Below are 27,130 nucleotides of genomic sequence, written 5' to 3'. Positions count from 1 at the left end.
ATTTAATGTTATAGCCTGTTTAAGCTGATTTTAATATAAAGTACTTTATATTCCATTGAGTAGTTTAATATATGACAATGCATCATATTTTATAAGCTGACCATACTATCGTAATTATGAAATGTAACTGAGTCATTAAGTAAGTACTATTTCCCCCTGAAATGTAGTAGTATAAAATGGAAATACCCAGAAAAGTGCAAGTACCTCAGAGTTGTACTTGAGTACAGCACTTGTTTAAATGTATTAAATTACATTTCACCGTGGTTATGAACTCTCTCTGACTCAACTCTATTGATGGGTCTTTACTGTTACTGACATACCATTCCTGGGCGGGGATAGGGGACTTTTCCCTGGAAGGGGACCCACTGGTAGTTGGGCCCCTCTTTGTGAGCGAAGGGCCCCAGGAAGGCCCTCCGGATGTCATTCATGGAGTAGAGACACACAGCTGAGCCTTTAAATACACTGCTGCTGGGGGACAGGGAGAGCTGGGTTAGATACATCAAAACACATATAACACACACACACACACACACAGACACATACTCATTTCTCTCTCTCTGTTTCTTCTGCAGACAGACACAGACTCACACACACATATCGGTATAAATGGACTCTGACCTGGAAGTAGAGAAGACCGTGTAGACCAGGGGATTCTTTCTGTCCCTTGTCTGTAGCAGGAATACATCGCCTGAGGACAGACACACACACTCAGGTCAGGTGGTGGTGGTCCAGAGGTCAAAGGTTGAGAGAAAGATAAACAAAGCCCTATGGCCATGTCTAACCACTTTAAAGAGACGTTTCACTGATAACTGAGGGTCATGACATGGAACAAAATCCACTATGGCCTCAAGCAATGGTTTGTAAAATTATTTTGAACAAGAATTAGTTCCATTAAAATATTTTGTCACACTTGTCAAGTTGGAACCTGCCACAAACAAAATGCATTTCTGAGTCTGAAGGAATGAATAAAACACTGCAGTTTAAAAATAATATTACTGCTCCCACTACTATTAAAAAGTAACATGTTGTAGGTACTTCAGTAAAATAATTTCAATTTTCTCCAGATTCTTGTCACAAAGTGACAGAATCACATCTGGCTCCATAACACTCATGTCTGTCTTGGTTCAGATCAACACATATTTTTACAGGGAGGTCCTTTCAAAAGATTTGGCCTCAGGTGTGGTCAGAAAACCTTTGGTCAAGATAAGAGACTCATTGTTCATATGCAGGAAGGTGATGGACAGGTGTAGCCTAAGGTAGGGTAAGAATTTGGACAAATTTTTCCACTTAGTTCACCTTTCACAGCGTCACAAGATAAGCACAAAGACAGATCATATTATAGCCCAAATACACATGGTCAGAGAGATCAATATAATTACTGCAGCTGCTGTGCAAACCACATGACTGCAGATTTGATGTTTCACTCTGTGAGATGTGCTTTAATCAAATATTGTGCATTCTTTTCATAATTCATCAATGATTCCTTTAAGTCTGAATTAAAGGGTTTTATGGTAGCATTTGAAGAAAGATGTATTTAAAGTTAAAGGACATGTTTATCTGTCAATGTTTTACTTCTTAAAATAAACTACTTCATTCAAACATAATCCTGTTTTGGTGATTAGTTTATATTCTTGGACAAGCAAGCTAGAGCTCAGATGTATGCTTTGCTGATATTTTAAGCAGCGTGTTTCGTTTTTAATATTACAAAAGAAAAGGCCTTTTAGGATGAGGACTAACCTTAGTGTTTGGGGAACGTATCACTCTGTCTGATAAGTTTGGTTGGGGTTACTGGAGTACAATCTGCCCCAAATACAATAGAGCAGGACAGATATGCTAACATTAGTCTGCACACTCATATATTGTATTAGCATACAGGACCAGCTTCCACACAGTGGGGCAATACTACACAATCATGTTCTAGTCGTGAATGAGGCTTTTACATAACCTGGTGCCCCAGAAAATGGAGTTAGGTAATTAAAAACGCTCTTGGCCTTGTCACAGCAGATGAACACATTGTTTAATCCATTTCTTATGCTTGTGTTCTTGTGATCTTCTGTTTTTGGTCTTGAAAAGGCTAAAAACATACTATTCTCTAACTCTTAAGATGCCAACTATTGCTCTTTCAATTTGGAGATATCAAAAGCTTGACAGGCCTGCCATGCCTGATAGTTGCTGAGGTATGATTGGACAATCACTGTTCGCAGGAAGGGTTTAGGGTTTAGGGTTTAGGAAGTTCAAGGATTTTTTACTGTATAAAGTTTTATGGTCATACACAATGTTTGGTGCAGTTTTCTCTCAGTTCTGAGTACTTCTGAGGAAAATGCTTGGGCGAACTGGCACCAGATGTTTGTGTAACAACCACTTTGCGTTTAGAGTGAAATTATTTCTTCTTTATCATAAATTCTTCTGCCCACAATCTGAGCTGTAGAAATTTAGCCTTGCTTCTGGACTCTGTCTAATGAAAACACATTATTTCTTTTTGTCATATGAAGACTCACCAGAGTCAAGCCTGCAACTTACTTTGAACCCACAGCAAAAACACTGGCTTTGGATCAGGCCAGAATCTATTACCAATTAATCTCTTACTCATGCTTTCTCCAAGTCTGCAGGAATGTGAGGCTGAATGGTAATCTACAATTGAGGTCAGAAATCCTGGTTAATTTATTATGCTTTCCTCAATTTTCTCTCCCTTTGCGCCCTCAGAATGTGTTTCTGGGTAAAAATCCAAAGAGGTAAGGTTGGAAAATCATCCCAAATTTCAACTCTTTGTTTGGCTTTTTCCAGCTTCTGAAAAATCTGATTTCTTTATCGTACTTTATGATTGACAGAGAATAAGAAACCTAGACCAGTTTTGCCACTTGGACATTGAGGCCAGGATGAGGTCACAGGTGGACTTTCTTCAAGCTCAAAAACCCATGTGTGAAGAATTTCATTTGAGCTTCCTGTCGGGTTTCCACCTTCAACACCTCTTATATTACATCATTATAATTTTAGTCATAAATGACTTCAGCAACTGTAAGAAAAGTGCAGTTGCAGATATAGTACACAGACTGTGTGCACAGTGAACTCACGCAGCTCGTCAAAGTACGTATCGCTGCCGTCGGCTCCTGGTACCGAGCAGATCAGACGGGTCTTGAGGAATGTCGTCCACTTGTTCACCAGACTTCGCTGACCGCCCATGTCGTTCTGATTCAAGACCAAACAGTAAAAAGCTGGTTAACAGGATCACAAAAGGAACTTGTATTTGGAAGGAAGAGAGTAACAGCAGTGTCATTACTGGGCACCAACCATTTTTAGTTTTTAGTAATTTAGATTTTTTAGAATATTATGTGATCTGTCAACTGGTGCAGGCTGTTGGGTTTTTTCACACCCAGTTTATTTAAAATACTGAACCTCAGTGAGGAAACAATCTCTTACCCTGCAGAGTTGTCCAATACGGGAGTAGGTGGACTTTCCCAGTCCCTGGGCCTCAACTGCCGTCTCCCGGAAGAAGAAAAATACCTTATCATCATCTGGGTTTTCACTTTCCGGGACCCAAAAGGAGCCAACAAATTTTGGTTCTGTTAGACAGAAACAAAGATGAAGAGTACCAGTTATACCAACATTTTCTCCAAAACAAGATACTTGTTTTGTACTATTTGGAAATTGCCCTCCAAATAAAAACAACAGAATAATTTCAGCAAGTGCCCCAAAATGACATACAGTATGTTTACATTCAAGTGAGAAAGCCCACTAGCAGCCCTAGTAGGACAGGGAGTAGGTCGGGTGAAAGATGGGTCAACAGAACCATCTGACTTTAACACGGGAGACAGCTGTTTGTTTCCTGTTTCCAATTGCAAATCAGCATTGTTGTTTTTAAACCATGACCACGGTCGTCCCCTAACCTTAACCATGTGGTTATTATTGTAATCAGGATGATGAATGCCTCCAAACCTTAAAGCGGTAAACCAAGATGTCTCATCTGGTGTGCATGGACCAACAACGCTATTTGTCTTTATTTGGGAAGATTTGTTGGAAATTATGAATAAACTCAATTTAAAAGGAATGGATGCCTAATCTGACACACAAACACAGACACTCACCATTAAGCCAGCGTGAGTCATGCTGTTCGGTGCGGATGGAGGGGCGTTTCCCCAGGCTTCTGAAGATGGTAAAGTCTCGTCCCATTAAGTCTGTGGCCACGCCTGCATACAGCTCATCACCTAGGAGACAGAATTCATCAATAACTCATCGATAGCAATTGATCATGTGAGCTTTAAAAATGACTGGGTCTATATCATCCACCAAGATCAGCTAAAATTATGATATGAAAATGTTAGAAAGTGAATACAACCATAATATATTTCCAATAATACACTTTTGTCAGTGTAGACCCATTTTTGGGATGGTTAGGTAAAAATTGACAGTTGATTGATAATCAGCGCATAATAAAATGCATGGATTTGGTTACCGACGAGCACAGATGCAGCATTGTGACGAGGATCATACGGACTCTTCCCTTTCCCGTCCTCCACCTTAGAGGGGTCAATCCTGAACACATGGTCCTGATGGAGAGAGAGGACAGAGGGAAATGGACTGTGATCACACATGCAGTTAGTTTTCTCGTGTCAGACACATACTGTAATTCATTTTTATATCTGTTTAATTTAGTTTCACGCTGACCAATTACAAGGGGGAACAAAAGTCACATAAACTGAGAGAGATCCTGTCATCCCATCAGGTTTAGAGACTTTGGCAACATGAGGGAGTCAAAACAAATTTGAAACTGGAAACCTAAGCTAAGCATGATTTATTTGTCTGCACTCTTTGCGATAATTGTTATTCTCTACAGCACATGCCCAGACTCCTGTATGACTTGAGTCAATTTTGTTATGCTAAGCTTTCCAAGTGTGAGTAACTACTGGATATATTACTGTTTTGAGGTTCTTCCCTGCAGTTTGTTCGGATTATGTTCTCACTTATAATGATGAGTAAAGTAATTTGGTTGGCAGAGGACTGAGGCTTGCATTATAAGACATTGGAACCAGTTATGTCTGCGTGTTCTGAGTTTAAATAACATTTTATTTGAGTAGATGAGAACAAACAATGTACGAAGTGATTTAAATATTCTCAGTGTAATTATGTAATCGTGATGTAACTCAACTTTATATCATAGCTATGATATATGGTTGAGTGGTCTTACTTAAAGAAGTGTCTCCATACCTTCAAATCTTATCACGCACTTAAATAAAATGTGTGTTTGTGTTGGTTTGTTTTGTGTATTGCTCACCTCCATCCTGTGTCCCACCTCAACGAAGGCACAAGTAGGGTGGAAGGCCCCAGTTCCACAGGCGTACAGGTGGGTGCGGTTATAGTGGTGCACGATCTTCACATAGTTCACACAGTCGGACTGAAAGACACACAGATACACAGTGTCAGTGTTCATCTATGAATCACAATTTAAATGATGATCTTCAGGAACATTTTTATTGATTTGGATTTTTCTTTTTTCCCTTCATGCATCATCTAAATACTGCTTCAGTGCAATAAAATGCACTGCAGGAATAAAATTCTGCTGAGTAAATACTGAATCTTTTTATTTAATTGTCATGGTCTGAAATGGTCAAATTCAAGTACACAAAGTCTTAAATTAACAACCAAGTGAAGCATTCAGTTGTACAATGTCAACCATACTTTGGGTCACTAAAACCCTGGAAGATTCACAAAAATAATACCGCAGATGTGACCTCAGTTAGCTGCAGCCCAGTTTACTAGTGTAAGAATACGTTAACATGACATGAAAAAAAAACACTGTAAATCCAAGATCCACCAACAAAACCTGGACTCTCTCTCTCTTTTGGTTTAGTGGTGTACATTCCTTGATCCTCTCTCCCTGTCTGCCTGTGACAACACTGTCATGTCCTCAGTTCCACCTCCAACACACTGTTGTGACAGCCTTTGTGCCCTGGCTGTACACACAAATGCTGACAATGTATGCGTATAGGAATGTGTGAGCTACGCGAAGGTCGATTGTGAACAGTAGGACACAGCTGTGCTGCATTGTTAGTCTAGTTAAAGATTAATATCTAAACCATAATAAACTCAAATATAATATGGCCACAGTGGGACTAATGTTTGATTTTCCAGTTTAGTTTTGGGGATCAAGTTTATTTTCTACGCCTGAGTTGTGTATTATGCTTGACATTTGTTAGACACATTTGTGGGCACATGTTTTACGCTGGCTTAGTTAAAACATTTACACGGTTACATTCACAGTTAGACGCAGAGAACCCGTGAAGAAGCACACATGCACCCAATAAATTAACTCATTTCACTTCCTTTTAAAAGAATAGTTGGACATTTTTGAAAATACAATGCCAAGAGTTAGAAGCTTTATGCTAAACTAAGATCTGTTGGCTAACTTCTTTTCATCTAACTCTTGGCAAAAAAAGCAAATAAGCATATTTCCCATAATGTCCAATTATTTCTTTAATATCAACAGACTTGCTTGGCATTTGTTTACTATTTGCTTCCCAAGTGTTGTTTTTATCCGCAGGCTGACTTAAAGTTTAAGGAAAAACGGAGAAAACTGGCACTTAATTGTCCCTCTCTTTACAACAGACCACTTTCAATGCTTTTTTTTTTTTTTTTAATCTCTCTTCTTCTCTTGACACTAGGCTATTGACCCACAGACACATCTGTCCATCTGGGAGTCGGGTTACGGTAAGCTGGATCTCAGGAGATTTCTGAAGAAAAGATTTACAGTACAGTAAGAGCAGATGGACAGACTGAATGGTTCACTCTCCTTTTCCAGTCCTAATCTTAAGTCCTTATCTTGAACACTGACACCTGGTTTTGTGGAGACTGGCCCTTTGTTCAACCACAGTATACCCATGAAGTGATGAGAACATGGGCATTATCAGTGCATCCTCTATGCCTTTGACTCCAAGACTCTATAATATATGATGAGCTAATATAAATGAATTTGATTGTCTGTGCTGTCATTACATACATTTCCCAAAACCTAGTCTACTCATTAAGATCTTGCTCTTTATTCTCACTACTGTAAACGCACTCTAATTCTCACATCAATCCTAACTATCCCTCCCTTTCTCTCTTGTCTACTTTTCCCCAGACAGGCCACCGTAACATCTGTCTGTTGATCAAGTTACAAACACTGGCGGACCCTCAGGGGCCATTGTAGGAGAGATAAAAGACATGAATCTGATCGTCAGCAGCTGACGGGGATAATGCACAATCACCCCTCTGTATGTGTGTGCGTGTATCCTAGATAGCACAATGCGTGATGATTCTTCTTAGTTTCATTTGTTAGTGTTCATGTCTTTATTTTGACTTAATTCAAGTGGCTTAATGAGCTTGTTTTGCATATTATTTGGCTTTTGTCTTAATCTGATGATCCAAGTTGGTCAAAGGGTCTAAGTTTAATCAGAGGAACATGGCACTTTCCTCTCCCTATATATACTCTATATATCTATCTATATCTATTTTTAAACAACTTTTGTTTGTTTGTTTTTATTTTTGTGTGTGTATTTCAGTTCTGTTCTTAATGGGTTTTCTTATGTGCCATGCAGAGTGGGGGAAGGGAGGGAGGCGCGGGGACTTTAAGGTCTCTGTTCACTCTATGTTTAGATACAGATGTATGCAAGAGTTGATGATTTGCATAAGGATAAAGAATGTTCCTGATATATTCAATCTACCCTCTAGTATTGACAAATACAAATTTGATCACAAAAAAACCCCAAAACAAATATTCGCATTTTTAAATTTTATAATTTTTTACATTTTAGAAAGTGGATAGTCGTTGTCATGGTGCATTCTATGATTTTCATGTTTAAAGTTAATCATGAATGGAAGTCATGTTAAGGTACATTTCTAATTATTTTCTGTTTCTCCATCTCTCTGTTATCTACACCTTTACTCTCTTCTTTAATCTGACATCTTTACTCATTTCCGGATCTTCTGACTCTCAGCTTCACCCGAGGATGACAGACAGACAGGCCAGGTTATAAAAGCAGTGGCACAAGCGGAATTGTGGCTCATTAGGCCTCACACACACACACACACACACACACACACACACACACACACACACACACACACACACACACACACACACACAGCCTTCAGTGGTTTACAACAAAGGCGTGCCTTGCAGCCTTTGAAACCCACCATGCGGTTAGAGTGGGAGTTGGTGTGTGAACACAGAGGTGTTTCTGTGTGTGGACATGAGAAGGTGTTAAACCAATCGATCGGCTGATTAAGCTGTTGACAAACACAGGAGACTTCTGTTTCACATGGAATAAGGGGGCACACACGCTCCAACTTTGCCACCGCCCTTAGGCTGACACACGCATTTACACTGTGAATGAACATACACACACTGAAAACACACATCTCACCAGTGACCATGTTCGTCCTGTAAAACATACTCATGCCAAGTTTCGATCAATCTTCTTCCTCCGAATCTCCAGTGGGTTTCTGAAGCAAGACCTCCTCCTCTTCAATCTAACCCCTATTGTATTTTAAGCCCTTAGTGTGTATATGTGTGTGTCAAAGGGCAATCAGCAGAGCGGCGGTTTGACAAAGTCAACCCTTTGATGTGACAAAGGAGAAAGAGAGCAGGAGGCTGCGGAAAGGAAAAGGTAAGAAGAGAAAAGACTCTTGAAAAACCTTGAAAAGATCAGAAAGGAAGGAGGAGAACGAGGGAGGTGAATTATGCCAGCAATCACATTACCGTGGTGTGTGTGTGTGTGTGTGTGTGTGTGTGTGTGTGTGTGTGTGTTAAAGGGTTCACCGGTCAACCTTTGACCTACCACTCACTCATTAGTTGAAACAGTGAGCAAAACGCAGGCTGTGACCTCACCACAGCCTGAGCTTTAGGTCTTGCCTTCATGTCTTATAAAGCTGTATTGTTCTGTCGTGGATGTCTTTTTTTCCCCTTTTCTCTCTTTATCCTTTCCACTCCAGAAATGATTAACCCAATCTACCCATTTATTATTCCAGCCATTATCTGTCCCTCTGCTACTGCTCTCCATCTGTCTGTTTGTCTTGCACAAGCTAGGTTTTTATTCAAGCATTTCAATGTGAAATATTATGTGTTGAGTTATAATATTAAGTACAAATGAAAAGTACAATTTGCTCAATATTGCAAAGCTTTTTCATGATCCCCCCAAAAAATATTGAAGGTTGAAGGTATTTCTTCAATTTGGACATCTTCAAATTATTCTTGCCAAGTATATCTCCACCATAATTATGTCATAAGTTTCGTTTTAATATAATAGAATACAGTCACGGTTAAATGGGCATAGAATGCTGTCAAACACATATCATTTATTATATTTAGACAGATTTAATAACAAAATCTGCTGATATTTGAAAATAACTCCCTTCATTTTCCCATTTATCCATCAGTGTATGTGAGAGAAAAGAGTCCCAGCAATCCAGGAAAGTTTAATAAAGTTAATGGCTGAGAGCCTTAGACTGAACACACAGAGCGATGGCGCACAGTGAACAACCATTAGATACACAATACAGCAGAATGTAATAGCCCAGGAATGCCTTTGATCACTTCTGTTGGACAGGACAATGTAACAGCGTTGACATTTGTGTTGTCTCTATGTTGTAATATTTCTCCTGGAACAGGCTGATTTCTAGACTCTGACCTTCTGTAAAATGTAGTTAAAATAATATCACAGAGGAACCATCGAAGCAGAGGGGATTTCCTTCCTTCTTATTAATGGGATGGAAATGTTCTGTGGGTGTTTGCTGTGTGTACAAAGGTGAATTCCCACACACTGATGATCTGAAAAACACCAAGCTACATAATAATTCAAAAGTCAAATGATTTACACTTGGTGGTTTTCATCAAGCTTCGCATTCACACATTTGGTGGCTACTTCCCCCCTAAGCTCGATAGTTGAGGGTTAAGTTCCTTGCTCAAGGGCACTTCATCAGGGCTTAACGAATCTTCATATCTGTGCAGCCTGGAGAAGCAAAATTCCAGCTTCAGCCTTGTCAAGCCGATACAAGGATGACATGCTAGTTCCTGCTATGTAACTGACCATAAACAAAGATCTTTATTAGCTGTTTGAACAAATTAGCATCACTGTTGTATTTCCTGAGAAGATGGACATTATATGCACATATCAAGAAAAGATTATTTGCGTGTCAAGAAAATGTTAACATGGATTATTTTTTTGGCAATTTGCACAAATGACCTCAGTCCCAACCCTTTTAACCAGTCACGATTTCCCAGTTGGTCCATAGATTTTAACTGGTGATCTGCTGGTTACAGGACTCATTCTGCTGCTCAGATAGTTTCATATCTCAGAGGTAATTAATAGTTTTATGATTCAGCCCTCATCCCTCTTCATAGGTGATTTGTCTTACATCATAAAAGGGTTTAAAAGATGTACAGTACTTTTTGACTCAATAATTTAAGGAGAATTATACTTTCCTAATCACTACTGATTTGTTAATGGGTCTTGGAAGATAGAGAAAATTACAAAGTGGGTGTTAACATAACGGCGTAAACATACAATCTATCACTTCTGTAGGTTTCAATGTGGCTCCAGCTCTACAGTGACGCGTCAGTCGGAGTGCTGAGTCAGACTGGGTGTCTGGGTGAAATGTCATCTGTTTACTGCCACTGTCTGACTGTGTTTATGTGCATGTGTCTGGGTTTGTGTTAGTGCATGTTAGGTGGCTTTTCTGTGGTCTCTGGGTGTGTGTGAGTGATGAAGTGTTTATTACTTGTCTTTATGTGGGCAACTTTAAGACCATCACATGCCTACGTGCGTAAGTATTGAGCTACAATGATACTGTGTGTACTGAACTTATTTTTGTGAAATAACCCAGCAAGCTTTTGCTATGTCTAAAAACAAGGTTTTGATGTTTTTTCTTTCATTTTGCCTTTTAATAGTTGTCATTTTAATCATTAATCATCATCTTTAATACCTGGCTGCTTTTCTAGCTATTTGTCTTACAGAAAGCATCTGGTATCTTATCTAATATGACCGATGAAACTCTTAAAAAAAGGAATTTTCCTAATAAAACACTCTGATACTCAAGTCTGCGTTGAGTTACTAAACCCCCCTTTTTTACATCCACATGGCAGTTACTGTATGATTACAGATTACTTTAAGGTTAAAGACAGATTGTGGTAAATTGTGGTTAAGGAATACAACCAATAACTAATCCACTTCTACCCAATGGGAGTGATGGTTGGCATTTGCTTCATCAGAGCCTATTTCACATCATGATTGTCCAGCTGTGTGGAAATGAGAAAGGATCCAGGGTTTGAATTTATCTCTCTAGCTCTCTTTTTTTCATTTGTTACATAACTATTTCTGTCATTTTGCATGTGCACAACCAAGTGCAGCACTACGAATGCCTTCCAGGAGAAGCCATCACTTATCACGTCTCCCCCTTCACTACGACGCCCAACTTTTCACTCCGCCTTCGAGTGTGGCTGTTCGGAACAACTAAACACTTTTAATTTCCAATGTGATCATAGTATCTAGTTCTTGTCGAGCATTACCTAGTCCTTAGCCTGGTTACAGACCTCTGAATCATGGTCCACTCCTACGATGGTTGACTGCAGTGAAACAAAAATGGCTCACTGGCTTCCCACCAAAGAACACTGTAGACTCGGTTTGATTGAGCGCCTGGCCAACCTAGAAGTGACGCTGCCATGTATTGAATCCCTGTGGTGTTTTCCAAGGCACCATCCCAGAGAACAAATGAGATACAGAGAGAACATGGGAAGAAGGAGAAAGGAGTACTGAGACAGAGAGCAAGGAGAGTAGGGGAGGAGAGATCCAGAGAGGGAGAGAGATGTTGACCTCTTCCTTCAGAGAAACACACTTCTCTGTAATTAGGGTCAACGGTGTGAGGTCAGCTAAGTTCTCAGTGTGTGGGTGAGTTTTCACCTAGAAAATAGAAGACTAAAGAAATGAGAGGGAGTGTTTAACAAAGGATAAAAATAACATATCCAGGGCCAGAAAGGAGAGAAGAACGACTGACCAGGGGAAAACTCAGTTCAATGCATCATTTGTCTTCAAAATTCTTCCACTTTTTTCTTTTATTTTCTTATCTCTTTCTCTCTCCATCGAACCTTCCTCCTCCTCCTCCTCTGGAGCAATTTTTCTAATTCTCTCCGCCACTCCCCGTCTCCACTGTTACTCTCTCTTTCAAACACACACAGAATACATACACACAGAAACCTGAGCACACACTCAGACAGTCTCCTGGTCAGGTGAAACTGGAGCCTGGAGTTTTGTATGAATGGAGCTCGTTGTCTGTCTGCTACAGCTGTGTAATCACACTGATGAAGGGTTTGTTTTACACACACAAAGAAACACACGCACACACACACACACACAATGGATACATACATGAACAAATGTACACACACTGTTAAACATGTGAACATAAATACAGTATATATTAAAATTTGTGGCATGTCAGCACACACTGATGGGAAATCACTGTTTCATACACACAGTAGCGCACCTACACACACACAAACTGTATGTTAATTGTGTGTGATGTAATCCTGGGTGGTCTATAGGCTCCTGGTGGCCTCTACATGTCGGTCAGTGAAGCGGAGCCTGCTCTGCCCGGACACATTTAGACACATAATCATCACATGGAGTATTTACTCGACATATTCTTGGAAACTAAATGTTTCTCTACTGTGGATCAAAATAGAAAATCTTGATTTTTAAACCTTTTGGCAGCCAATAAAAAGACTAAGGGAAGTAGCAGGGTGGCCTTTGTTTGGAGAAACGGCCCTGTGAATATTACAGTAGGTCATGAGTTCAATCCCTGCAACATGTAGTGTATGCAGCAGTCATGTGTGCTGTCAGTCAGGTCCCTCCCTGTACTCTCATCTTGGCCGGGCCGCTCTAAATAGCCCTTCCTTGTCGCATTAAATAAGGTTTAATCATGTACTGTAACCTGATGTAACCTAACACATGTTTACATGCAGCAGGTCAATAATTAGATTTTCCCTCTAAACTCAACCTTAATTTGGAACCATGGCATGGAAAGTACTGTAGTTTAAGTGTATCAGTGATATAAGATGTTTCTGGAGTTAACTGTTCAGCTGTGAAACTGACTTATTGGAGACAGACTTTAAACATCTAGAATGTGATACTTGTTGAAAGTCTTTGTGATGCACATGTAAAAACCCTGTTTGAAACCCAATGACGTGTATACATGGTCAAGAAATCAGGTTTCTCCACCAGAAATCTAGCTGTGCCACAGTAAGTGGGTTTATCTAATTCCTTGTTGATGTTTAAGGAATTACTGCATGAAGCCAGCTGTTGGTGGTTGCTGTAAGCTGCTGTCAAAAAAGAGCAAGGTCTTCGGCTCAGTATCAAAATGAGCAGGTCACATAGGTTTTAAAACAAACACATTTTGAGGAAGTGATCTCACCACAGGGCAGATCCAAAACAGAAGAGCAGTGGGAGGGTTGCACCTTTTATTATATCTGTTTAAACGTGGTGTTTCTGTCTTGTGATGACTCCCATGACTCCAGTGGATTAAAAGGTAGCATTGTGTTGCATTGGGTAGGAGTGGACGGTTACCTCCTCCACGAGGAGCTCCTCAGAACTACGTGCAGAATGTATGATGTCTGGGGGCTGATGAGGAGTCTTTCTTATTTTTAAAAAAAGGATGTTACGTACTGTGTCATAGTTCATGCACAGGGAGTCTGTTTTAGTTGATGAAGGGTAGGGAACTGTCTTAACTTAACACATCACTTGCCATTAAGGGATGCAGTTGATTTTCAGGTTCCAAAGAACTGTAGAAAATGGGGTGAGTAAGGTCAGTTGAAGTAATGTGAAGAGACTTACAGTGATATCTTTACCAGCCCAGTTACACTCCTCCCTCCAGTCGACAGGGGCTGGCCAGTAGATCTGAAACACAGCAGGCAAAGGTCAGATGATCCTGTCACTGAAATCTGAATTTATTATGTGGTTTGATTTACTGGTTTAAAGTCTGCTTGACAAACATTTTGAGAAATTATTTTCCTTTTAAAACCCTCAGAACAACAAGTGTTTGTCCCTAAATGAATAGTATGACATTTAGCAAGAGGTCTAGACAAGTAAAAGTCTTCACCTCCCTCCCCTTCAGCTTCTCCAAACTTCTGTTCAACACACTCACTTCTTTCTCTTCCTCCCTCTTTTGTCCTTTCCCATCTGCTTCTTTTTCCTGACCTCATCTTCCCCTGTCATCTTCCTCATCCTCTACCCCCCCCCCCCCTCGAAAGTAGAGGATGAGGAAGACCCCACCACATCGAAGAGCAGCTTTAGCTATGGTGAATCCGCACACCCAGGTCATAAATCAAACTCACCCACATACGTACATAAAACCAACAGAGGCTTCACATCTAACGTACCAAACACATAATTTACTCCAAACAGCTGTGGACAGATGTTTGCAGTAGACTGCATTTTGCTTGTATAACTATGTTTTCTTTGTGTGTGTCTCTATGCTTTTAAGTGCATTCAGTGTTTTTTGGCTGAGTATATCTGTATACGTGTATTGCAATGTGTAATGTGTGCAAGTGTGTTTCTGCATCTGGCTATTTCATACAGAAGCACAAAGCTTCATTCAAAGTATGTCATTTAGATATTAATCACAATGTGTTTTTGGACAAATGGTCTCTTTTCATATCTGTGCACCTCTTTGTTTTTCTACCTTTCTCTATTAATCCCACATTTCTTTTTCTTCCCTTCTTACACATGTGAAGCTACTCACTTGATTGGTCGCATATGTGCAAGGATATGATTCAATCATTTTCAAAGAGGCATGTTGGCGAAATGTGGCCACACAGTATTTCTCTTTCTGTCAGGCCTTTACAGGTCCACATGAAAACAAACCCTTAAAGCGTGCGAAGTCTGATGTTGATAACAACAATAATAAATTATACTTAGGAATCAGCTAATATGGCACTAGTTATAAATATGAACCACTTCCTTATTCTCATCCTTTGCCAGTATAATCTCTAAAGTAATGAAGTCGTTTTATCATAGAAACACAGTGTTGCTGATTAGAGCACACATCTGGCAGATATATGTCTTCATTATTTAATACAGTGTATTGCCATGAAAAATACAGTAATTATAATACTGCTTTGTTTTGTTGGAAATTGTTTTAATGGACTGGAGTGCAACGTGGGTTTTTTTTTCTAAAAAGCATGTTGAAACCTCAGCAGAGTCATTAGTATTGATCAAAAAAACCTCTCATACCTCATATTTTTTCAAGCATATTCTGTTGTGGGGCAGTAAAAGGAAAGATTCTGTGTAATAAATGTTGGTGACTTATTGTAGTTTCTACTGATTTTAGTGATCGGTTCTTTGAAAGTGGATCTGACCAACCTTGTGTTCCTGCTTGGCGATGTTGTCCAATGAGAGTGACAGCAGGAAGTTCTTAGCCCCGACGAAAAGACGGCCCCTCTCCTCATCCAATAGCAGAGCGCTGAAGCAGCAGGAACGCTCCAGCTCGAACCGCCGCACGCCATGGAACTGCTGCAACTCTGAAAACACGCTGGATTTTAGGGCATGGCACCTCTCTATCTGTTTTCTGTCATGTGTGATATACTGATGGAATCCCATAATTTAACAACATAAAACCGCTTCCGGTTATTGCATGTCGTTGGTGATTTTGTCCTCTGCAGCTTCACTCAGACCTCCACACAGCAGGATTTCTGTCTCACTGGCTGATTGATTTGAAGTGTGTTAGTCTGTATGTGTGAGGCTCCAGTTTGTGTGTGTGTGTGCGCATTAATGTGAGTGTGCATGTACCTTTGTGTTTGCCTTTAAGTGTTTGTGTTGGTAGGTAGAGAAATGGTCCAGAAAACCCTCAATTAAAACTGAAATAACTGCAAGAGTCCAGCCGGGTTTTTGCCAGTTTCTGACTGTTAGTCTGACCTTTTATTGAATGGTAACAAAAAATCTAAAGTATGTTCTCATGTTGGGACAAATGATCATTCTGGTTAAATGCAACATGGAAACTCTTTCAACTCATATTGCACTGTCAACAGTTGGGCGAAATAAAAATAAATATTGTATTCATGGTCATTATCCATAGACAATGACCTATGAAAGACTTTGTGATCAGTGTATCAATGCCAAAACAACCTCGAGACATCAGATTCTTCAGATCCAAATCAGTTCCACAGGGCTGCAACAAGTCATGAGGTTGATAAAGAAGATTACCACTTAATTTTAGTATTTATAATAATAATATTAATAATAATAATAATAATAATAATAATAATAATAATAATAATAATAATAATAATTTATTTATATAGCACAACTCATGCATAAAATGCAGCACAAAGTGCTTTTATAAAAGTAGACAGTCATAGCATTTATGATACAACAATAAAAACAAGAATAAAATAAGATGAAATTAAATTAAAAAGACAGGATAAGACAAGATAAAACAACCGTCATGAGACAGCATTGGTAAAAAGATGTGTCTTAAGGTTTTGTTTGAAAGTGTCAACAGACTTAAAGCCTCTTAGACCCTCAGGCGGACTGTTCCAGAGTTTTGGGCAGTCTGTCACAAGAAAAACAACAGTATAGGTCTAAAATTCAGACCGGCAAAAATGACTTATGGTTATGTTTATGCCATCTAGCAGCTGTTGTAATAATGACCCAAGGAAGTGATGCTGTTCAAGTGATGTCAATAGAAGGTGACTTCCTCATCAGGAGGAGGCAGGTAGGGGGGATGGCTATATAGTTAACATGGTGGCAAAAAGGCAAAAAGTGGCCTTTGCTGCAGGAGAAAACTGTTCTCACCTCCTGCTTCCAACCAAGTGTTTTTCTCCACAAAAGACATCGCGAGTCACCGCAGCTCAGGTGTCCAAAATGATCTTTCCCTAACCCTAACCAAGTGGTTCTCGTGCCTAAACCTAACCTGACCTTAACCACAGTGTTGTCACACCATAAAACTGGTCCCCATCCATCCTCTAGAGGGTGCAGAAAAAACTCATATAGGTCATTTTGGGAGACTAATAGACCTGTTCTGTCGTTTTGGTATGAGGATTTGTTGGTTTTGGGGCGTAATTCTACGTTGTCTTTTTTAAGCAGTGGTTCAATTAAAGCAGTTTTAAAAGCTGCAGGAAAGGTTCCTGCGACTGATTAATTATTGTTAAAACTTCATCTGCTAAACAGTTAAAAACCAATTTTAAAAAAGTGGTGGGAATGGGATAAAGAGCACAGATAGAGGATTTTAATTCACAGACGACTTTCTTGATTGTTTCCAAGTCCACTGATGAAAAAAAACTTGCATGGTGCATTTGAATTTTGGGGCGATACTTTGTGGTACATTGTCCAGCCTTTTCTGAATAATATTCATTCTGATTTTATCTTGAAAATAGGCATAAATTTCATTGCATTTAGTAACGCTCAGGTGATCAGCGTAATAGTTAGGGGCAGGGTTTATGAGACTGTCAACAGTTGAAAATAGAGCCCTTGGATTGTAAGATTGTCTGGCGTTTCTGATGGCTGCATTGTATTCTGCTAGGAGTTCTTTTAAGATATCATGGTGGACCTGAAGTTTTGTTTTTCTCCATCTCCGTCCAGCTTTGCAACAGCTTCTTTTGAGTTGGTTGATATTCAGTTTTCTCTATGGTGGTTTTTGTTTTTGAGGATTTTTTTGTACCTGACTGGGACAATATGGTCAATAGTGGATTGCAGTTTTGTATTTAAATTGTCCACTAGATCATCAACAGATGAAGAGAGAATTGGCAAAGACATTTTATTTATATGCAAAATAAAATGTTCTGCCATTTCAGATGGAAGATATCTTCTTTTAACAGTGTGCCTAGAATTACTATGTAATATATGAAGAGAGACGGTGAATTCACGTAAGTAGTGATCAGACAGAGCCACATCTATGACTGATGAAATGTCAGCAGAAAGTAATGACAAGGTCTAAGGTATGACCACAGCTATAGGTTGGTTCATTAACATGTTGTATGAAGCTCAGATCTTCCAATAGATGTGAAAATTCAGTTGCCTTCTTGTCTGTGTCATTGTCAATGTGTAAATTAACGTCACCAATAATGATTATAGTTAGAGCTGATGATAGATGAGAGCTCAGAGACATCAGACAGGATTGGGCAATGCTTCAGTGGTCATATAGACAATAACTACAAGAATGGGTACCTGATATTTCAGTATGACAGCATGATACTCAAATAAAGTACTATTTATACTCAAATGAACTAGTACTATTTATATACCATTTCTGAACTGTGTCCTAAAGCCAGTCACATGTGAACAAGCAGAACGAAATCCTCTGACAGTAATGACACTATATTGGTTTAAATGGAAAAATTGAGTGTCCTTGCTGTTTCCCAGCTGGCAACAGAAAATTCTGGGGGAACATTGCCCAGGAAAATTCAACTTGTATTTGTAAACGTAAACTATAATAAGTGCAGTGGAAAAAAAAACATTGTTCTTGGCTTGACAAACTGAAGAAATAAAGGGACTGCATCCTCCCCTGCTGGCCTAGCTTAAACCACGAACTTAAGAAAACAAGGCCGAGGCCCTCTGAGCTTAGACATTAAAACGGCTTTATTAGTCTGCTATTGTTCTAATGCGAATTTATAACTTTAATTAAGACACTGACGCCAACAACCAGCGTCCTGCATGAGATCAGGGACTTTAGGTCTGCTGCTCCTGTTTTACATTAATGTGCTATTTGTAGAAAATGTTTTATTACTCAAGTCTACTATACTACTGCTACTGATAATAAATGTGTACCCAGAGAAGACACATATTGCACTGAAAATGTCACGTGTTTAACATACCTATTGTCTAGTAAATACTAATGGAATAATGTAGTCGACAACTTTTAAATATAGTATAATTGTCTTTGTGTTAGTCAAGTCTGCCGATATGTTAGTCGTGTCTCCTCTCTCAGTATGTTCACATTATTTTTCAAAACAAAAAACACAATTTTAAGGCAATCCTTGAGTTAAGTCATGGATACTTTCTCTAGTTACCCTGTGAGGCTGTAAAGCTCACACCAGAAAATGAAACTGCTGGATGGATGAAAAAGACAACTTTGGTATTCTTGGTTGTTTAAAACCACTACAAGGTCAAAAAATTAAAACAAAAATTTTAAAAAAATGGCCGAATCAATCTTATGTCCTGTGCTCCTTTTAGGACATCTGACTCAGAGCCTGTCAGGCTGAGCTCCATATCATCTGATGTGGTTCATCTTTCATGTCATATTAGAATGATTGTAATGACGAGAATGATGAGATCTCAACTTGTAAACGGCGTTCATGTCAATATCCAAGTCGTAATTATGACTAGAAAACTCAGATTTTTCTGAAAGCTCTGATATATCTGACTCAGTGCTTCAAGTTCCTCAAATTCCAGCAAACAGGGATGAAGCCAAAATGCATCATTCAAGGTGATTAAACCGACATCCACTGGATATGGTGGTATATCGACAATGCACACTATTTTTAACCCTCATTTGACCAACTCTGTAATCATACAATCGTCCTAACTTGTCCTGTGACTTGAACACTCACAAGTTGTTAACATGGGAATCTTTCCCATCTATCCCATATGACATGAATGTGGCATTTGTCTGCCTCAGCTGCACGTTCACTCAGCTGTTAACTTATTAGCATGTTGACATGGTCACAGTTTAACAAGTTTACAAGCATGTTAACAACTTTTATATGCAAGCATGCTGACATTTAACATGTTAAATGAACAATGTATGTATACTGTGTTATAGGAATTTGATTTGAATGTTGAAAAGTGGGCGAGCTAATGAATCTTAGCTCTGTGCTGCTAAAATTTGAAGATTGATTGATGGGTGGATATCATGATATTATTGGTTAAAATTGGTTGGTTCAAGTGTATGTAAGCACATGTCCTCTTTTATTTTACAGGAAGAAAACATGATTGGATTTTGATACAAGAATACAAACAAATTGATTTTTTGGCATATATTGTTAAATAGGTTTACAATATGACCGGGGATGTGATATAAAAGGGTTTAAAGTGCATTTTTCATTTCATCTCGACTTTAATAAATTAGGATGATAATGTGCTTACATTTATCATGATAAGTTCAAATGCTAACATGTTATGCTAGCATCACATTCAGACATAAAGACTGACTAACTTACACTGTCATCCCTTGAGCAGCATGCTAGTCTAGCTAAAAACAGTTTTTAACATTACTTCACTATTTGGATTTGAATCACCATGTCAAGAGTTATTTTAATGTCCACCTACTTGTACTGCTTATTTCTATTGGAACAGACATAAGAAATAACAGCAAACCCTTTCAGAATACTGAATACAGAAACAGACTGCTACTGTTTGCTGTGTTCTGCTTCCCTGCTGGCTAAATAAAATTTAAAGTTATTTCAGTGATGCATGAGATTGTCAGGATCTCTTTAAGTCCTTCATGTGTCTACTAAAACTAAAATATTCTGCCCCTGGTTTTCCATCCTGTATGCAACATCTTACCTTCAGTCTAAATTAAAGGGAGCACATATCTCAGCTGGGCAGGCGGCCTTCAGCGAGCCTCACGTCCTTGGTGAGTTAGTTCAGGCTGTAATTGCTGGCTCTCAATGATGGAACACATCCCTGGTTCATGTGGTTGTGTCGGGCATTGAGCTGCCTTCTTCTAACTTACAATACTCAAGATGAAACACAAAACCCTGCCACTGTGTGTTTAAGCTGTGCATGTGTATGCATCTGTTTGTGTATGAGTGTGGCTGTGAATCACAGTAACCACAAATTACGCCTGGCTACTGTTCAGGACTGTGTACTTTGAAAAGGATATGGCAGAAAATCACATGAAGCAGAGAAAGTGTATGTGTGGCTAAGAATGTGTACACGTACTGCACACAGAATGTATAGTATACAAAGTATACTGCATTACTACATTACGTGTACTGTAGGAGACAAACACACACATGTACACCCGTGAGCCAAATTTGCTTTCTTTAGACAGAAATGCTGCAACTTTGCTCCCCAAAGCTTTAGTTCTTACCTTTGTACGAGAGCTTCATGCGTGGTGAGGAGGATGAAGAGGACGAAGAGGAGGAGGATGAAGTTGAAGAGGATGTGCGGGTCATGGTGCTGGAGGAAGCATGGGCGGCGGCCAGCCCCAGCAGCAACAGAGAGCTGCAGGTGACCATCATGGCCGCCATCATCATCATCATGGTCATCATCTTTGCACGCTTAAAACAAACTCCTTCCTTTCAACTCTGAAATTTTGAGTCTGTGTAGTGAATTTATTGTTGTTTTCAGCTGGATTTTGCCTAGTTACCAGTCCTGTTCTGGTAATGATTCAGAACTCCACCTGCCTTTGGACTGGTCTGGTTTGGGTTTAGTCCTGTTTGGCGAGTATTCAGTATCAGCTTTGCTTTGCAAACCCAAAACAGATTTTCTCTCTTGTTGTTCTAATTTAGCAGAGCTTCAATCTCTTCAAGTCTTCCTTTTGAGTTGTTAATATTCAATGTAATCTTTACAATGTCCTCCTTGGTTCTGAAGAGTTCTGTTGGCAGATCCACAGCTCCTCCCCGAGAAGGACGACAAAGTTCACCTTTCACAGCCAAGATGGGACAAAAACGTCACACATAGGCATAGATATCTAAAAATAAAGAGACAGAGAGGGAGAGGAGTTAGGAATGGACACTACTAGCTTCTGCCAGGGATGCCCCTGAACACACACACACACAAACACACACAAACACTGGCATCTGAGGTATATTTAGTCAGAGCCAGATTTATGCCCCTGCCAGGCTGTGTTAATGCCAGCCTCCATTATGGACACAACATTATATCTCTTCATATTACAGCAAGACTCAAGGACATAATCCAAAACACACTCTCACACACACAGACTGACCATGATAATGAAGACTGCATGTGTGTGTGATAGAGATAGAGATATGCTTTGCCCACTGCCAAGCCAAGCGCAATCTCTCCATGTCCGTGTCTGTGGCATTGCCAACTCAGACTGGCTTCTCTCTCTCACTCTCTTTCTTGCTGACACTCTCTCGCTCCCTTCACACAGACAGACGGTGTCACCAGATGAGATCTCTTCATCGCTGAAGCCTAATGAGCTGACAGTGACATGGATGGATGTATGAATGGATGAGTGTATCGGTGCTTCTCAGAAAGTCACTTGTGAGTGATTTCAGCTACACAAAGCGAAAAACTGTTGGTTTTTGTAATGAGATTTGGTGTCTATATTAAATTTCACAGTAAGGAGATACAGGATGTGACAAGTTTTCTAAAGCTTCAAAATGTTGTTATTTATAATCTGGTTTGGCTTATTGTACTGTAAGTATAAGAGGGCTTGCTGTCAATGGAGCGTGTTAAGGGAGTAAAGAAGTTATTTGAGAATTGGAATTGAATTTAAAGGTGACAGTTTAGTTATTGGTTTGGAAAAATCCCCAATAAGTTGGTGTCTCAGTTGTAAGTGTGTTGTTGTAAACCTCAACTCGCCATGGCAGGAGCCCGAATGAGGTCACTGGTTTGTCAGCCTATATGTATGTGAATATTGTGTTGAAAAAAGTCTGCACGGGACATGGATGTATGCACACACACACCTCTTTCAGGACTTTGGACTCTGCAGTCAGTCGTAACAATAAAGTCTTTCAGTAGAAACAGTCTCCTTTATTATATTACACCTCACTGTGGGTATTCGGTCAGTAACAGGCAACGGCCTGCTTTTCCCCCTTTTCACTTTGTTTCTTCTCCCTCTCCTCACAGTGACCTCTATCATTCTGCTTCTGTTCCTTTCCATAAATACCTTTCTAGTGTCTTGGAACGAAACCAGCTGCCTGGCCAACATGGGGCTAACTCTGCTCTCTACTGCAAACTCACTCTGTCAGTAAGTGGGGCAATATATGGCATAAAATAACACCAATTATCTTTCTTTATATGGCACTTTTCAAATAAGAAGCTTCAAAATGCTTAAGGAAATCCAAATGGAAAAAATTGGCCCAGCAGAAGCCTAAATTTGGGACACTTGCACTGTCCCAAAGTTAGCCAAAGCATTGATAACTGGAGCTGATTCTAAGCCCAAATTTGCCTTAGTCTGCACCCCTAAAACTTATCCAAATCTTGCCGCCACATACAGTATGGGCTGGACCCAATTTGCATTGAGACCTGTGGTGACAGAACAAAGCTCAGTGCACCAGGAATTTTACGAGAAACAGAGAAGAGCTTCCCTCAAGATTTTTATGTTTAGCAGTGACATTTAAAAAATAATTCAATGAAAAATGCCTCTTGGATCTGACAACGATGTGACACAAAACAAGTGCTTATGATATAGAGGTAAGCAATCAATATCCACAAAAAAGGGAATGGATTTATACCTTTTGTCAAGGTGCAAAAGTTAAAAAGCCTTTGTTGGCTACAGGTTAAAAACAACACTAACGTGTAACGACTGCATGCTGGTCTTGCAGGGTCAAACTATCATATAAACAAATGGGTAACCTAGATGTCGCTGTGTAATTGTACCTTTACAAAGTGCTGTGCCTTAACTTTTTGAAGGAATTGATTTTCCTTCTTTGTGGACATTGAGTAACATTTTTTTATTTTGAGTATGCACAGTGGTAGAAAATTATTTCTGTACAGTATGTCTTGACTTACATTGGTGAATGGAGAGTGAGAGTATGATGGACTCTTCTGAAAAAATCATCTCATTCTTTTTTAAGCCAGAAACATTTTTATATGAATTCCTCAATTTCTGGCGGAAGCACTGCTGAAAGCTCCAGCTATCACTCTTAAGCACAGTAGGCACACATATGCATACCGAAACACACAAAGAGGAGAATATACACACAAACTCTATACACACACAGACCCGTCCTGGCTGTTGGCACAGAATTTTATGAATAATAGACCTATTGAGGCGTGGAGACAGGAGAGCTCTCATAAGCTCACAGCTCCCTGGCCACAACACAACAGGATAGGAACATGAACTCCCATATACCCTGCAGTATGTAAACACACACACACTTGTGAATGGACAAAAGTGCACATGCAAGCCATGAACAGCACACAACCTGCCATCCTCTGCCACATCTCACTGTTTCAGAAGCGCACAAAGAGGTGTTGTAAAGTGTGAATCGTCTGGGATATTTTTATAGCACCAGGTCTGCTAACCTCTGGTGTGAAGCAGAAAACATCAGATTTCTCCTCGTCAATCAAGGGAGTGATGATGTGTGCAAAATGCAGTAATAAAACGTGCGTTTGTGTGTGCAGCAGAAAGAAAGAGGGTGAGTCGGCCTGTGTGTGTGTGTGTGCTCAAGGTTCTGCACTGAGCTGCAAAGATGCTGCAGTATTTCAAGGAGAAGGACGTCAGCACTCTCGTCAGCTCCTTGACTCACAAACAGAAACAAACTCACACACACATTTCACGTCACAGTCCCTGGGAATGTCAGGGGCACCAGCAAAGCCCTTACACTCCTGTCGGCTGCTATAAAAGGAGGTCCCATTGTTCCTATGAGTCTCCCCAAGCTGTGTGTGTGTGTGTGTGTGTGTGTGTGTGTGTGTGTGTGTGTATCTTCAAAATCTGCCATCATGAGTTGAAGAGAGCATCATTGTTCCTCGCACATCCTCATCTCATCCCAGAGCCCTGAGTGGAGACACACACATACACACACTCACACATTTATAAGTATGCGTGCAGGAGCATATGTACTCATCTACAAACTCCCGCTTCTCAGCACTTAGATCAGCAAACACACAAACGTGCACACACACACACACACATACACACACACACACACTCACAAATACACAAACTCCATAATGCTCCATAATGCATCTTAATAAAAAAGCCACTGGGCCCGCTGACACTTGCATTCAGTTCAGCTTCAATAGACACGGAGCAGCGGCATGCCAAGAGGGAGTGGATTAAAAATAAAGAGTGAAACAGAGAGAGATTCTTTAGAGAGGGGGGGGGGCGGGGGGGGGGGCAAGCCGTCCTGTCAAAAACCAGCCTAAATAAAGACAGGCAGACAAAGCGGGCCGCCTCCAGGGTGAGACAGGCTTTTTCAGAGTGAGGTTAGAGTGCAACCCTACAGTATAGCATACAATAATGAATGAATGGATATCAGCAGTTTAACCTGTAGCCCTCCACTACCACAAGTTTGACAAGAGAGAGAGAGAGGAGAGGAGAAGGAGGCATGATGGGAAGGCAAGGAGGGATAGGAACGACAGGAAGGAAGCAAGAAAGGTAAAATGGTTAGATTGAGCAACATGAGAGAAGACGGTAGTAAGAGAGTGGTAATGAGGAGAAGAGAGGAAGGAAAAGAAATAACGAGTTGTAGTGAAAAAACAAAAGGTGGAAAAAGTAGATAGAGATGGAGAAAGTAAAGTGTGACTTTAGGAGTGAATGGAGCAGCAAGAAAAGGTGAATGAAGTGGTGGAAGAGGATTATTAGAAGTCTGAGAAGAAGGAGGAAGAGGTAGGGAGAAGAGAGTGAATGGGAAGGGAGGGAAAGAGATGATGGAGGGACAGTAAGAAAAGGGGTTGAAACACTTAGCAGAGGTAGGAAGAGGAGGAGGAAAGAATGGAGGGACAGAAGGATATATAGACATTACACCAAGCCCACTTCAGCCTGCCTGCGTGCATACAGTCCCACGGAAAAAGAGAATGCAATGGAGGAAGGGAGGGAGGGATGGAGAAGAAAATGAGCAAGGCAAGAGGTGACAGAGAGAAAGGAGCCAATTGTTTCGCCTGCAGGAAGAAAAGAGTTTCCCTGGCCTGTGACCAACAAGTCTAAGCCTCCCTGCGACGGAGAAATGAAAGGAAGGAGGGATGGATGGAGGGATAAAGAGGAAGAATGAGGTGGAAAGGGTGAGAAAGAGGGAGGGAGGGGCTCTCGGTTTTACAGAGGAAAATGACTGAAACAGCAGGACTGGTGGCTTTCTGATATAGGAGGGTGGGGGTGGAGTGTGGGGGGACGAGGGGGGTGGAAGGTTGAGCGAATGAGAATTTGAGAAGCAAGAACAGGAAAAACCAATCTATCATAAAGTACCTCAGGCAAAGAAATAGCTTTTTTTGCCTACTTGATCTGATTTTTAGGGCTACTTTTGAAGTTTTACAATATATTTGTATCAATAATTAATAAAATAAATATATTAAAAAAACATCAGTCAGGAAGAAAAGTGGTAGAATAGGGTATAAAGAGGAGAGGAAGGTAAGGTGATGAAGAGGGGCTCCTGTAGGAGAAACATGGAGAGAGAGAAATGATGAAAAAAGGGGAGGATGGGTGCTGAAGGTGAGCCAAGTTGGACCAAGCAGAGAGACGAGAGAGACGGGGAGGAGGCGAGGTCGGTAGTTCAGTCAACTACTAGAGTGAAAGCAATAACGTTTACTATAAATGGTATTAAATGTCTAGATCCATATAACCAGATAAGAAACAGTTGCGTTATTACATTCTTGTAGGTCTGTGTCATTATGATGTCAATAAAACACATCTGAAATACATTGGCATTGCATTAGAACACGTTTCATGCCATAAATGTTTTCATTCTGGTAATTTACTGCTTTCTGAATTAGGTTCATGGCCTACTTTGGTATAAATATGATATGCGGAACATAAAAAGTGCTCATAAAGTACATCAGAAAGCAAAGCGTTGTGTGTGCTCTCAGTATGTATTCATTACATTGTGGAGACTAATCTACCATCTGAAGACAGGTTTGATCCCCACAATGTTAACCATTATATTAAGACCTGGTTTTAGGGTTGATTTAAAGAAAGGGTTGGCGTCTGGCATGTAGGTTAAGGTTGGATAAAACCTCCAGGGACTGAATATGAGTCAGTGTCTTCACAAGTATATTAGTACAAGTTTGTTTGTGTGTGTGCAGCGAGCATTTAAAAAGTTGGATCTCTCGACTGGAATATATAAAGAACATCTTTCTGCAGTTGCACCATTTAAAATGTTTTGATTCAGCTTTTATAAAAATCTGTTGGTCTGATTGCTTCATTTACAAAAAAAAAAAAAGGAGAAAGCCTTAGATGTGCAGAGAGAAGCAAGTGAGGTATAGCAGGTGATGCAGGGGAGCGTGGCTGCACATCAACACACTACAGGGTTTTCACA

At 40.0% G+C, this 27,130-nt stretch overlaps 1 protein-coding gene across 2 annotated transcripts in view; it reads right to left on the bottom strand.

Moving 5' to 3' along the window:
* Positions 1-27,130, bottom strand: part of sema3b (sema domain, immunoglobulin domain (Ig), short basic domain, secreted, (semaphorin) 3B) — an 80,712-nt gene that overhangs the window by 6,265 nt on the left and 47,317 nt on the right. For both annotated transcript variants that reach the window (XM_042408171.1, XM_042408172.1), the window contains exons 2-11: positions 21,055-21,657; positions 15,387-15,544; positions 13,860-13,922; positions 5,270-5,389; positions 4,451-4,544; positions 4,083-4,202; positions 3,418-3,560; positions 3,072-3,186; positions 619-688; positions 321-465 (exon numbers count right to left, since the gene is read on the bottom strand). In XM_042408171.1, coding sequence (XP_042264105.1) covers positions 321-465; positions 619-688; positions 3,072-3,186; positions 3,418-3,560; positions 4,083-4,202; positions 4,451-4,544; positions 5,270-5,389; positions 13,860-13,922; positions 15,387-15,544; positions 21,055-21,235 — 1,209 coding nt within the window. In that variant the 5' untranslated portion in view covers positions 21,236-21,657. The remainder of the gene's footprint in view (positions 1-320; positions 466-618; positions 689-3,071; positions 3,187-3,417; positions 3,561-4,082; positions 4,203-4,450; positions 4,545-5,269; positions 5,390-13,859; positions 13,923-15,386; positions 15,545-21,054; positions 21,658-27,130) is intronic.

The sequence above is a fragment of the Thunnus maccoyii genome, chromosome 4 (genome assembly GCF_910596095.1).
Source record: "Thunnus maccoyii chromosome 4, fThuMac1.1, whole genome shotgun sequence".
Lineage (NCBI taxonomy): Eukaryota > Metazoa > Chordata > Actinopteri > Scombriformes > Scombridae > Thunnus > Thunnus maccoyii.
The sequence above is the reverse complement of the archived record's forward strand: the minus strand, read 5'-3'. Positions and strand labels throughout refer to the sequence as shown.